Below are 14,102 nucleotides of genomic sequence, written 5' to 3' on the forward strand. Positions count from 1 at the left end.
TCTTTCCCTTCCTGCCTGCACTGAAGGAGACCCCTCTTCAACCGCCCCCAATTCTCTAATTTTCTGCATCCTCCTAAATCATCTGCACTGCAACAGATCAATGAAACAATTTGCTAGAATGTTCTACTCTTCTACCTGGATAGAGAACCATCCACGATATGTCGTGCTGTACAATCTAGGATGTCCGCTCCCAAGTGGGTCTCCCAGACCGACGGTCAAGGCTATTATCATCTCCTCCTGGGCTATTTCTAAACCCAACCCCACACCAATGCTTCCCTTGCTTTATAAATAATGTTGCTTTGTACGTCTCAGAGATTATGACCATCAGGCATGAGTTCCTCTAATTTCCAGCCATCCTCCACCTTCAAATTCACGCCATTTCTACCCAGTCTTTCTTCTGACCCCGTGTCGTGAAGAAAGGGCGGCCCCTCCTTCTTTCCAAGGTTAGTCTACCCACAAAAGCTCGTCATCCTACAGCCTCCTGTCTCCCCCAGAACTTGTCTATATCAAGTATCCCTTTTCTTTCCAGTATTTTTAAACTCTGCATCTGCACCAGTGCTTTTTGCACAAAATTAAAATGCAGGCAGACCGCAGATCTCAAAATGAAACAAAGAGAACATCCCTGTGCAGCAGCACGAGTTATTACCCCATCTGCCTTTCTCTTCCTGAGCCAAGCCTCCTGAACGGGAAGCCCATGCTCACGGTCTCTGGCGGCCTCTTCGCTCATTTTCCACTCCTCTCGCCTAAGTGTGAGACCCCCAGATGGACTCCAGTCCTTCTCCTTTCTGCTTCAGTGGGCACTCCTGCTCAGTGCTTCTCTCCTTCATGAAATCTGGCTCTCAAGTGTCTGTACCTTTACTGTCTCCTAGATAATCTGATTTTTTCCTCACAGCAAACTTTGGAAAGTTAGAACAAGGGCGCATTCTCTTAGGCTTCCCCTTGCTTACAACAAGGAGCTTCTTCCTAGAATATCGAAGCCCGGTCCCCAGAGTCCTGGCTTTCCGCCTAGTGTTCTCTTACTGCGTGTCACACGTAATATGCTGAGAATCAGTACGTGAAAATACTATCACGTCTAATTCCACTCACAAATATTTATTGGGTACCAACTGCAGAGATGAATCTAATGCGGTCACTTCCCTTCTCTGTGAGTGCTCAATTATCTGTATTATTTTATTTTATTATTATTTTATTCTTAGTTTTTACTAATAAGACATTGCCTTCTACTTCTCTTGCCTCAACATCTCAAATTTGGATGCTTTATTAACTTTTTCAGGTTTCAAAAAATAGACTTCAATAGCTAGCACACTTAGGAACACTAAAGATTATCAAAATGTGTATTTGTAATTAAAAACATTTTTACTGATATCCCGATGCCCTGATTTCCTTCCATTTACAAAATGCAGTCATAAAACAGAAGTAATATAGGGCCCTGCCTGTAAAAGACCCATGAAGTAAACAGTAAGAAGGTTCATTTAAAACTGTAAGAATTTGTTTTTCAATTCTAGGACATGTGTCATACTTTCAAGATACTGATTTTAAAATATTAACAGGCTAAAACCAGATGGCTGCTTTCAAACATCAATAGGAAAATATCCGAGAAAGAAATTTATAATGGAAAATTATTGTACATAATAATACTGTCGAAACATATGCCACCCAGGGGCACCTGGGTGGCTCGGCTGGTTAAAACATCCACCTCTGGATTTCGGCTTGGGTCATGATCTCATGGTCTGTGGGACTGAACCCCATGGGGGGCTCTGTGCTGACAGTGTGGAGCATACTTGGGTTTCTCTCTCGCTCTCTGTCCCTCCTCCATTTTCTCTCTCAAAATAAATAAACTTAAAAAAAAATGAAGAAGAAAAGAAAAGAGATCTATACCACACACAAGAAAAGCAGGTTTGCAAAGGCCCAACTCTCTTTGGAAGATTAAGTTACTAAAGATCACTTTGCTAATATCACTGCTCTGGTCCCACATTCTCCAAGAGGCAGCTTGGAACCACGTATACTTGCAATAATGGTTCCTGGTCTTGTCAGTGACACTAAGTCTCTGTGACTATAAACAATGCCTGACCTCTCTGGCCCTTGGTCTCTCTTCTGTAGGATGGGGAAGGGGAAAGCCGGATCTCTTTCACCTCTTAACCTTTTAGGACATCCAACGGGTGATAAGACAAAGTTAAAAAGATTCGCGGGAGGAACTAGATTAAAATTTTTACCTTTGAAAGTATGTAGTCTGTTTTTTTGTAGGTTTCACAAAATTTATGTAATAAATTGTGTTCATTTATTATTTTGCCCACCACAGAGCTCAAATCTAAACTTACTTATTTATTTATTGACTATATCCACCAAGATCTTTTCCACCAACATCTTACTTTATCACTGTTTTCTATCAGATGCTTCAAATCTTCTTGGAGTGAAAATTATTCACAATAAAGAGCTAAGAGAATCTACTATGTGATTATATTATTGACTTTTCTTCAATTTTACAGAAAGCCAGGGTCTAAAAACATTTTCTAAAAACATTTTTTTTTCATTAATAAAATGAACTCTGCCTTCGGGAGACACTTTCTCCATCGTTTAGCCCAAGACGCTGAAGGCCAGTTTGAAGAACAGTTCTACTAACTAAATGAACCACGTTCTACCAGTGAATATGGTTGCTCTCCCATGAGCCAGAAAAATCAAGTTTTCCAACTTTAAATTATCTGTGTTTTCTGTACAGGAGTTTAATAAGTAACGAAATTGAGGAAGAACAAAAAACATTCTGCAAATGAATTAGAAATAAGCATCTCTGAACAATCCAACAGTCACAGCAAAAGACCATTTACCTGAACAAACAAAGCAATGATGGCGATTCCATGTGGCTTCCCCACGGCCTCATCAATACTGCCAAAGAGGGTGGCATTCCAGTGGACCAGATGGAGCTGGGTAAACAACAGACAGGTCACCTCATCATTCACGTATTTCTAGTGAGAACAAAGAGACATCCATTTCTCCTAAATTACATCTATTACATGTCTATGGTGTCATATGAAACAAAAGTATACCCAACAGACCCAAACAGACCACTGCTTTAATTCAGGCGCTCTGTAGGAATTCCTTCCTTCTTACCTCTTTTTTTTTTTAATGTTTATTTTTTGAGAGACAGAGAGAGAGGAGCAGCAGAGAGAGAGGGAGACACAGAATCCAAAGCAGGCTCCAGGCTCTGAGCTGTCGGCACAGAGCCCGATGCGGGGCTCGAACTCACGAACCGCGAGATCATGACCTGAGTCGAAGTCGGATGCTTAACTGACTGAGCCATTCAGGCACCCCCCCTTCTTATTTCTGAACAGAAGCAATGCTCAGTGGATCGTTGCCTCTTGAGTTACGTTTTGATCGTAATCAGGACTGCATCTAAGGGGAGTGGCCGATTTCACACTGAGTTAGTTGCCTTCCCTTAAATGGCATCCCCCTCTAGTTCTCAACAGGACAAAACTTCGGGTTTGGGCACAAACACCAGAACTCATTCCAGGGATTAGTACCTGCAAAATCAAACACTGTGTCACCCACGATTTCCATCAAGAATAAGACAAAGCCAGCCTCAAGTTCTGGTAAATTATTTCAACTCTCTTAAGGATAAACAGAGATAGCACCCTATAATGCTGCGTCTTCTTAAAAGTCACGGTAACATAATGAATGTTGATGTAGAGCTCTAAAAGAAGGCCATTTCCTGCAGCAGAGATAAAATTTTATCTGTGAAAGAATGACAAACAGTGCTCTAGAGGACTCCCTCACTCCTAGCTTCATGAAGCTTTGTAGCTTTCAAGTTTATCTAGAATATGCACTTGCTCCTACAGCAGTGATAAAACACTTGCAAGAAGCCAGATTCCATTCCCTGGTTAAATTCAAATGCCCACTGAGGTTCTTAGTAAAGCAGCAGCTAGGTAAATCGTCCACCTGGAATGCTATCTTTCATCACTATAGCTTTTAATCAAGTTAGAATTACTTACCACTTTAAAACACTGTCCCATTTAAATATTAGTTCTAATCCAAAAATACGTGGCTAAAATTCATCACCATGTCATTTTAGCATCAGTATTAAAACGTGAGGGGAAAATTACCATGAGAATAGTCAGTGATTTGATTTTTCTACCTCTGAATTTGTCCAGCTAGAATTCGAGATGATAAAGCTGACCACTAGAGGGCGAAAATGAAATCCTCTGCCTATAATAGAAACAGTAACCTAGAAAAAGACCACATTCAAGGCCAAGCTAGGACAGGCTCTGAAAAACCAACATGGACTGTGACCGCCCAATAAATGTAACTGTCAAGACACCGCCTCTGAGAAAACAATGTTCTATAACATTTCAATTAATAATGAAAGACAGACCAATTTTAATCTTTCCTTTTCTGGCTGTAACAATAGCCTGGGAGCCCCCGTGGTACAGATAAGTATACAGCATACAGATAAGAACTGACTGCCTTAATTAGATAAACAAAGAAGGCCCAAGGTTGAAATCTATTTTTATTCAACAAATTGCAAAGTTCCAATCAACATTTTTCTTACTTCTCATAGCAACATTACAAAGTATTTTTTTTTCTGAAACAAAAGGAGCAAAAAAAAAAAAAAAACATGGTTTTGTGTTTTGCTTTGCCACTCCTTGTAATTCAGCAACATCGTTACTCACACCCTGCGTTCAAAAACTGCTCCAGGGTATTTTGTGTTTAAGAAATCGAGGGTCCCCAGTCCTTAGGCATATGCTTCACACGGTGACTTGGTTTCCGAGAGGAACTTTACTGTGAAGACACGGGACAGACACTACCTGGGCCAGGTGAGCAAGGTCAGAATCGACAGTCATCAGTCATGTTGATAGCGCACTCTCGACAGGATGCGGTGAAAATGACATTTTACCCCTACGGTCTTCCTCCCAACAACCTGAAACCCCAGTCTAATCGTGAAGAAAATGTCAGACGAATCCCAGTAGAGGGACATTCTATAAAACGCCTGACCAGTATTCCTCAAGACCGTCAAGGTCAACAAAAGCCAAGGAAGCCTGAGAAAAGGTCGCAGACAAAAGGAGCCCAAGAAGACACGGGAATTACATGTAACACAGTATCACTGGTGAGCTCCTGAGACACAGGAAAGAAATAGCTTAAAATTAAGGAAACTGAATTAAAATTAAAACTTAATGTATAGGGGTGTCTGGGTGGCTCAGTCAGTTGAGCATCTGACTCTTGATTACGGCTCAGGTCATGATCCCAGGGTCGTGGGCTCGAGCCCCGCGTCAGGCTCCGCACTCAGTGTGGATAATGGAAAATCGCCAGGACTCTTGTGTGACTAGCACAGAAGGTTCTCTCTCCCTCTCCCCCACTCGCTCACTCTCTCTATCTCTAAAATAAAATTAAAAAGTAAAAATAAAAATAAAAAAATCTTATGTATGTATACATTTTGGTCCACTAATCATAAGAAATGTAAAATGCTAAGATAATATGTTAATAACAGGGGGACTGGGTATGGGTTATATGGGAACTTTCTGTATGTCTCCACAGTCTCCCTATAAATCTAAAAGTACTCTAAAAAGATGAAGTCTTTTTTTTTTTTTAAGGGAAATGCTGTCACCTCAGCCGACCCAAGCTAAAAAAGGATAATAACGAAAGCTCACTATGACTCTTGTGTGACTAGCACGTAACACAAAACGAAACGGCCAGAGAATCTCTACCACCTGTTGTTCATTCTGCCATCTGGGTCTTAAATAATCACCTGCGACTTGGCAGTTGAGAGGCAGAAAAGATTCATCCTTCACAGTCAACAAGGGACCCAAGATTTGGAAAACAAAGCGCTGTTCTGGTACCAACTGGGCACCCTCTTCTCCTGGAGGCTCTTGCTCTCGCTGTAAGACACCATTAAAGAAAGACCCCTGTTCCCCACCATTTGAACACGGTTAATTCAAGGACCAGGTTGAGGTCCGACACGTTGTGGAAATCGGCCGTAACCTAGTAGTAGTAACTCAGATGCACGATCCACTAAGGTAACACTCCACGTTTCTGCCGCCTCTCCGCTTCAGCCCTCTCCGCGCTCCCTGAGCCCCTCCTCACTCCACCTGAAGGAGTTTGCTCGGGCCCCATAACAAAGCACCAGAGACTGGGTGATGGGAACGACAGAAATTTATCTTCTCACAGTTCTGAAGGCTAACAGTCCAAGACCACTGTCAGCAGGTTTGGTTTCTTCTGAGGCCTCTTTCTTCGGCTTGTAGATGGCCACCTTCTCCCTGCGTCCTCACATCATCTTTCCCCTGTGTGTGTCTGTATCCAAATTCCCTCTTCTTATATAAGGACACCAGTCGTACTGGGTTAAGGGCCCACTCCAACAACCTCATCTTAGCCTAATTACTTCTATAAAGATTGTGTCTCTAAATATGGTCACATCCTGAAGACCTCAACATATGAATGGGGGAGGGGGGAACAATTCGGCCCATAACACCATCTATCTCACCGTTTCCTCTCTCCCCACCTTAATGAAGTGTTTTCAGAGCTCAAAAGCTTGAATTATTCACATTGACTTCTGTTCTCTCTCAGCCCCCTCCTGATTCCTACCATCTTATATTTTGCTTTATACTAGTCTTGCTTCTGTATCATAAAGCAAAGCCACAGAGACAGGAAATTATCAGTGCACAGGAAGAACTAAAAGTACCTCTGAGAGTAGCTAGAGCGTACGTAAGTCTGTCCAAGACAGGAAAGACAAGGCTGGAAGGTATAGGGGTTCCGGTGGCACAGAACTTTCAAATTGATCCTAACTGTATCTTGGGGAACACTAAGAATGTATTAGCACAGTGAGGATTATTATTACTTACGCTGCTTAGAATGAAATGTTCCCATGCCGACGTCTGTCCTTCTAAGGTCTCCTGACAGAAGGAGGGTGGAAAAGAAGTGGAAGATGGACATAGGAGACTGGAAGATAAGCTAGGAGGGTACCACAAAAGCTCCTTAATTTCATGTGTCAATATGGCGTGGCTATGGTGCTCGGATTTTTGGACAAATACCAGTCTAGCCGTTTTGCTGTGAAGGTCCTTTTTTTTTTAATACCTATGTATTTATTTTGAGAGAGAGAGAGAATGCGTGGGGTAGAGGCAGAGAGAAAAGAGAACGAGAGCGAGAGAGAGAGAACTCCAAGCAGGCTCCACGCTGTCAGCACAGAGCCCTACGCGTAGCTCCATCTCACGAACCATGAGATCACGACCTGAGCTGAAATCAAGAGTCAGACGCTTAATTGACAGAGCCACCCAGGCGTCCCTGTGAAAGTACTTTTTACAGATGATGTGGTGGGCCTCATCCTATTAGTCAAAAGCCTGACAAGCAAAGACTGAGGTCCCCTGAAGAAGAAGCAACAGTACTTCCAGATTATAACATAAAAATTCTACCTGAGTTTCCAATCTTTGGTCTGCCTGCAGATTCCAGACTGGCCATGTGATTATAATCAAATAAGTCAGTTACTTAAAACAAATCTCAGTGTCTCTCTCTGTGTCAGATACGTATTCTCAGTATATATTTTGTTTCTCTCGAGAACCCTAACCAATACAGGTTGCACAAACGACCAAACAAAAAGTGTGGAAACAAGTGGACGTTTAGATATGGACAATTCTAGCAGCAATATGAATAAAGACAAAGGACTCTAACAATTAAAGTGAGAGCATTTGCAATTTACTCTCCTAAACCTAAGTGTAGTTCCTGTAGGGAAGAGGAGTGGAAGGTCAAAGCAACCCACATACGAACAGAAAATACAGGCTAGAACTTCTACCCATTTATTTTCATCCTTTTTAAAATTTCATTTCCCTGTGCTTCCCAACATAATTGTACGAACAGAAGAAGACAGATCCAGGCAAAACCCACGTTGGTGCATGTGTATAACTTACTACTAGACATGCACAATGTTAAGGACATGTGCTCCAAAATTTGCTTAGGGACAAATGAGTTTGAATGGAGAGGCAGATGATATTAAGAACATGGCTCAGAAAACGATGAAGCGGCCAATCGAGTCCAAGGGGGGCTTAGCAGAGGTCCATGCAGACAGCCCTTAGCAGTCAAGGGAACTTGGAAGCTAACTTCAAAGCCTGACGGTACAGCCGTGCTGTGGGGTGTGAATGGTGTGCAGGGCAGTGCAGACTGCAGAGGCGGGAACAATGGGCACTTCCTCTGCAGCTCCACTCCTGAATTCTTAGAGGCAACAGGCTCTCCTGAAAGACCTCTGAGCTAGCAATCCCGAAGCTTCGACTCTTAGAATCACAGCTCTTCAGCTGTGAACTTGTCCGAGCCTCAGGATCTGCAACACAAGGAGAGCTGTGTCTTCCCAGCTCGGCTTCTTCACACCTCTCTCTGCCCGCTCACCATACTCTCTTGATTCTGAGATTTCTAGCACGTTTTGCACTCATCAGCATCAATTCTCTGCAGGCAGCAAAGGCACAGGGGCAGGATGAAGCATCTTGGGAATGGAGAGCACCCGACCAAGTGATGGTGACACCCAAGTATTTACGTGCCCCTGACCGTCTCTACGGAGTCTAAGGGTTAGGAGTGTTATCACTACATCTGCTGCCTACACTCTCACTCCGTCAGGGTCCCCGGGGCTCAAGGTGACAGCAAGCAGGACTCTGCCTTAGCAGCTGAAAAAGGGAGAAGTCTTCAATCAAAACAATGGGCAGTTCTCCATTCTCCCTTCACTCTCCCTCCAAGGACAAAAGGTGTTGGTCTCCTCCCACCTTGGCTGCATCTGAGTAGAAGAAAGTGGTTTTCTCTAGCAAAGCCAACTCTTTCCTCACTTCCTACTGCTCTCCCCCACCCCCACGACCGCCCAACCCCGAGGCCCCAATGCATGTGGCCTCAGATGAGTTACAAGGTAGGTATCACAGAGAACTGGAAAAGCAAAGATCCATAATTTCTCTATCGGCATCGTGACCATCATCCCTGCCTATTAAAAAAAAAAAAAAAGAAAAAAGCTGACCATCCGATAACAATTGTAAAGCATCCTTTCACAGTTTAAGAGAAAATCTTTGAGCTTCTGCTACACGGCTCACAAATTCAAATTTCCTGCAATTGGTTGTGCTGCTGAGCCATTAGTACCCGTGAAACGTTAATCTTAATGTACTTAACTCACAGCAATAGATAAATTTGTCCAAAGTTATGAAACTGTGACAAGCTGCAGCCTTATAATCACTTATTTGTCACCGAGAAAAAGAAGTTTGAAGATTTCATGGCGGCCTAACAGAAAGCTATCTTCAAGATAAATGATGTTTATTATTAACATAAATAACACGACAGCACTAAAGTACAAAAGAATGAATCATGAGGAATGGAAAAAGCAGTAAATTACGGCTGAAGAGGCAATGATAACTCACAAACTTCTCTCCCCAGCCCTGTGCACTCGCTCACACAAGTTCTGTGAAAACTCTCCTCCGGTGTTTCGTGGACAATTCCTTCCGAATGGCTTCACGTCAGCTCAAGCTGAGTATCTCTAGAACGGACATCAACTCCCTTACTCTTACTCTCCCGCCGTGGAGCCCCAACCTCCAGGACCTGGGACCTTGGACCCTGCCCCCCCCCATCTCCAACTCTGCCTTTCCCCAGCTCCTAATCATTTGCATTATAAAGCCCAACTGATTTCTCTTTAATGCAGCTTTCACCACATTCCCTCTGTTCAAAAATGTCTAATTTGCTTTATTTCCTGCCCACATGGGATCAAATTTCTTTAACCCCATCCCTCTCCATCCTAACTATCTCCAAATATTCAAATCACGTGTGACTCCTGACCGTTCACAACAGCCTTCCTGTTCTGTTTAATGTTCCACTCGCTTGGAACGGAGACTGTCGGGAGACTCATCCAAACTCTCCCTATCTTCCTGGGCCTTGACAGGCATTTAATAGACAGATACACTGATGATGCAGATAACAGAGATGAAAAGAGGTACAACCTGACCCAACAGACACGAAGGAGAAGGGATCACTGAGGTTTCTAACCTGTATCGCTGACCAAAAATAAGAGTTCGGTTGTAGAGAAGAGTTGAAAGTTACGTCTCAACAGTCCAGCTGGTCCCCCAGGGGTAAGACGTGCAGAACGAAGAACTAACTGCCTTAAGAAGAAGGGCTGACGGTGTAGACTACAGACATCCTCAGATATCTAGACAGACAGCCTTACGGAGTCAGGTCACCCATGGGTCCAGTCATAAAAGAGACTGACAGAAGGGCAAAGACTGAGCTTTTGGAAATGGTGAGATGAGGAAAAGGGGAATTTCAGACCCCAAATCTGGAGGAGGAAACCAAGAAAATTCCAAAGACCTATTAGGACAAACGAATCATTTTAGGAGAAGCGTTAAGGCTGTGCTACCAACAAAGCTACAAAGAAACAGAAGAAAATAAGGAAAGGAAAAGATGTGGGACCCATCTCCTTCTAGAGATTATTGAGAGGGCGGTGGCAATACAAGGAAGGAAGCAGAGTATAAAGGCGTAAGCGTCGGGGCGCCTGGCTGGCTCAGTTGGAGGAGCGTGTGACTCTTGATCTTGGGGTCATGAGTTCAAGCCTCATGAAGGGTGTAGAGATTACTTAAATAAATAAAACTTTAAGGAAGTAAAATAAAGGCCTTAGGATAAAACCAGCAGGGCAAGGCCACTCACCCAAGAAGGTGAGCGGCGAGGATCAGAAAACAAATCAAAAGGTGGTTGAAGTGACTGCTAAGTGCTCTTTCTTCAAGTAAGGAGAAACAGTATGCTTCAGTTCAAGGATAAGTCATCTTTCACTTTCAGTGTCCTTTTTGTCTATTCTTTCAACGGGTACAAGTAAAACTGGGGAGAATCACAAGCTGCTATACATTTTGATAATCAGAAGTATTCAGGGGCGCCTGGGTGGCTCAGTCGGTTAGGCGTCCGACTCCGGCTCAGGTCATGATCTCACGGTTCGTGGATTCGAGCCCCGTGTCGCGCTCTGTGCTGAACGCTTGCTGGGAGCCTGGGGCCTGCTTCGGATTCTGTGTCTCCTTCTCTCTCTGCCCCTCCTCCACTCACGCTCTGTCTCACCCTGTCTCTCAAAGATAAATAAGTGTAAGAAAAAAAAAAAGGAAGCATTCAATGCACCTATGAACTCAGATGCAACTGTACCTGAAAAGCATTCTTCTGCCAAACTATAGTCATCGAGAACTTTCCTCTGAGCTGGGCCACTACCTATTATAGATTCGTCAAGAAGAGACCCTGGTTTCTGGGTCCTGATTTGGGCGAACTGCTTTCCTTAGTCCCAAAGAAACGCAACGTGGGGATCCTTAGTCCCAGAGAAATGCAACGTGGGGAGAGGTACAGCCGGTCTCCCACCAGATTCTGAGTGTCAGAAGCCAAGAGTGCCACCGCACCTGTGCGCTGGCCCACTCCAAACACCCACTCTCAGAGTACTCAGGAAGAGCTATGGAATTAGAAAAAGGGAAAGAAAAGATAAGGTCTCAGCTACACCTCTGATAAGGAGAGGGCTGAAACAAAGAAGACATTAAGCATTCCAACTTAAAAAAGAACAGGAAACTGGAAATGTTTTGAGTAACAAGATGAGAGCAATAATTAACTGAAAAAGAGCAGAGAAAGCACCCCCTCTCTCCGATCCACTCCTAATTACCTCTGCAGATAAACGGAGATTTAGTGTATATTATTTCCAGGTGCTGCTGCACTTTAAGATGTCATTGTCAATCTATCATACAGCCATTATTCAGAGAAGGACATCCAAGGTGTAGACAAATATAATAGTGACAAAGGGATGTAAAGCATGAAATGGAAAATAAATTATTTGAAATTCTATCTGACTGTCACTTACTTGTTATGTTTGCCTAAAAATTACGTAGCCTCTCACATGAGGTAGAAGAAAAATAGGAGGATATGTTAAAACATTTCAGAGCAACTTCATCTACTGATTTATTAGTATCAAAAGCTATTTACAGTGCTCTTGGGGCTCAGAATTCTCAGTCCAAAAGGCACTAGAGTTCTGTGTAATCTACAAAAAGATTTTTCTCAAAGTAGAATGACCTCCTCTTGGAATGCTAATGTCTTTTGTTTACCTTGACATCGCTGCCCTCGTAGGAAGAGGGCATGTGAGTACTGTTAGGACTCTTCTCTCGAAAACTGGAGATTCCTTCAGGAGGTTCATTAACAAACATTGGAAAAAAGGCTTGTTGGAGCAGTCTTCAGAATCAAAACAAACATCATTTTGATCTAATTCATATTTAATGTAAGATCAGAAGCAATTAAAACTGATTCTTTCGACACTGGTTTCCTTGTTTTCCGAGAAATATCCAATCTTGTTTTTTTTTTTAATCACCCATCTTATTTTCTAAAGAAAAGAAAATCTGAATCGCGGGCTGTGGCTGCAGTTAAATCGCTCTAACTAAACGTCTCTCTATTTCATTTGTTATTCTATGAAATAAAGAAAGCAAAGAAATGTCAGAGGGTCTTGGGGTTATAGAGCGGAAGTCATTTACAGACTGCATCTGTCTGCTCCGTCCGGTCCGTCAGCAAATAACATCCGTATTCTTTCCCCACTGCTCCCAAATAAAACCACATTTGACAAAACAGTTCTGAAATTTACTAAGCACCAATGATACCTGGGTTTTAGCGTTCACTGCCTTCAACACTGGAAATACAAAGACCTCAAATCTTTTTATTGGGGAGTACAGGGTGTGAATAAATACAAACGCAAAACTTCTACTTCAACAGAAGGAAAAGATAAGTGAAAAGCATCGGTGCAGCATACATTCTAGAGGATGCTCTGGGTATTTGTATTTACTTAATGTGTACTGACGTCACGTTCTCCACCAGGCGCGGTCCGTCACGAACATTCGCAAACATCTACCTCGGTCCTCGCGATCACCTTTCTAACGACAGATGCTATTGCGACTGTCACCAACACCCATCTTAACAAGAAGGGAATGGAGGCAGAGAAGACAAAGTAGACAGCTCACAAGTGGCAGAGCGAGGACGTGGCTACGGCACCTGGACGGCAGCTCTGTGCTCCAAAGAGGCAAGGTGGAAGACGATGAGCGTAGCTTTCACAGCGTGAACGGTCACACGGTGCCTAGAGGAACGACACACAGCGCTCTCTCTAGAGACCAGAAAAACCAGGGAGAAGAGAATGAATAAAGATTGTGCAAACCAGGAAACGGCTAGTAATCCAGGCAGGCTGTGTGATACTAACAAGCTCACAGGGCCGAGGTGTGAGTGCACAGCTCCCGGAGAAATTACCTGAGCTCTAAGACTCTCCACTGTCAAAGAGAGCTGATACTATCTAACGTTTCAGGCCGTCACAAGGGCAAGAGATACTATCTGGAAAGCTCCTGGAAAATATCACCTAAGTGCCTGCTAGAGCCGGGGAGGGTGAGGAGAAGCAGAAGTGCCAACAGAACAGTATCGTATTAAAACTGTACTAAAAGTCTCTGAAAACAAATGTATGCTCCTCTCCCTTCAGTCTGGTTCTTTGCTCATTATGCTGCCCGACCTCACCTATTTTATTTTGCTGAAGGTCCAAGATCACTAATAAGGCTTTTCATTACAGAAAGCTGGATCCCTTCCATCAGAGTCACAAATTCAAGTGCCTCTAAGAATGAGGCTAATCAATGAGGGGAAGCATGGGGTGAACAGGGACGGGAGAGCTGAGGAACATACCCTCTCGCCTCTTCTCTTCCCACCGAGCAAATTCTCGTTGGGTCATCTTATATCCTCCCAGGTCTTCCCTTGCCATCTAGATGCCCATGATTCCAAAACCACCATCTTTCACCGAAATCTGTCTTGAGTCTAGATCCCTTTACTAAACTGCCCACTGAAATATTTTAAAATCGGCATTTCACAATTGAAGCCCGTCCACCAACTCCTCGGAGCTGTGTCCCCCGCTCTGTGCACCTTGCTCTGTCAATGGCCCCAAGCCAGAAACCTCTTTCATCCTCTTCTTCCTTTGCAAAACAACCAAGAGCTATGTTCTGCCATCTTCTACCTCCTTAAAATCTCCCAGATCCGTCCACTTGACTCATTCCCACGAGCAGTTCCTGAGTTTAGATCTGCATCAGCTCTAGCCAGAATTACTGCCCAGGTCTCTCAACTTATCTCCATGTCTCCAAAGCAGG

The 14,102-nt window shown here is 43.5% G+C and overlaps 1 protein-coding gene across 2 annotated transcripts in view; it reads right to left on the bottom strand.

Annotated features, from left to right (window-relative positions):
• CA8 (carbonic anhydrase 8) overlaps nt 1-14,102 on the bottom strand; it is a 90,247-nt gene that overhangs the window by 43,004 nt on the left and 33,141 nt on the right. Inside the window, exon 4 of one of the 2 annotated variants that reach the window (XM_047073971.1) lies at nt 2,823-2,918. In XM_047073971.1, coding sequence (XP_046929927.1) covers nt 2,823-2,918 — 96 coding nt within the window. Of the gene's footprint in view, nt 1-2,822; nt 2,961-14,102 lie in introns of both variants that reach the window. The other variant, XM_047073970.1, reaches the window with a different exon arrangement.

Source organism: Lynx rufus, unplaced genomic scaffold (assembly GCF_022079265.1).
Source record: "Lynx rufus isolate CCGP_SWC_20201006 ecotype Redwood Valley unplaced genomic scaffold, mLynRuf1.p SCAF_12, whole genome shotgun sequence".
NCBI classification, from domain to species: Eukaryota; Metazoa; Chordata; class Mammalia; order Carnivora; family Felidae; genus Lynx; species Lynx rufus.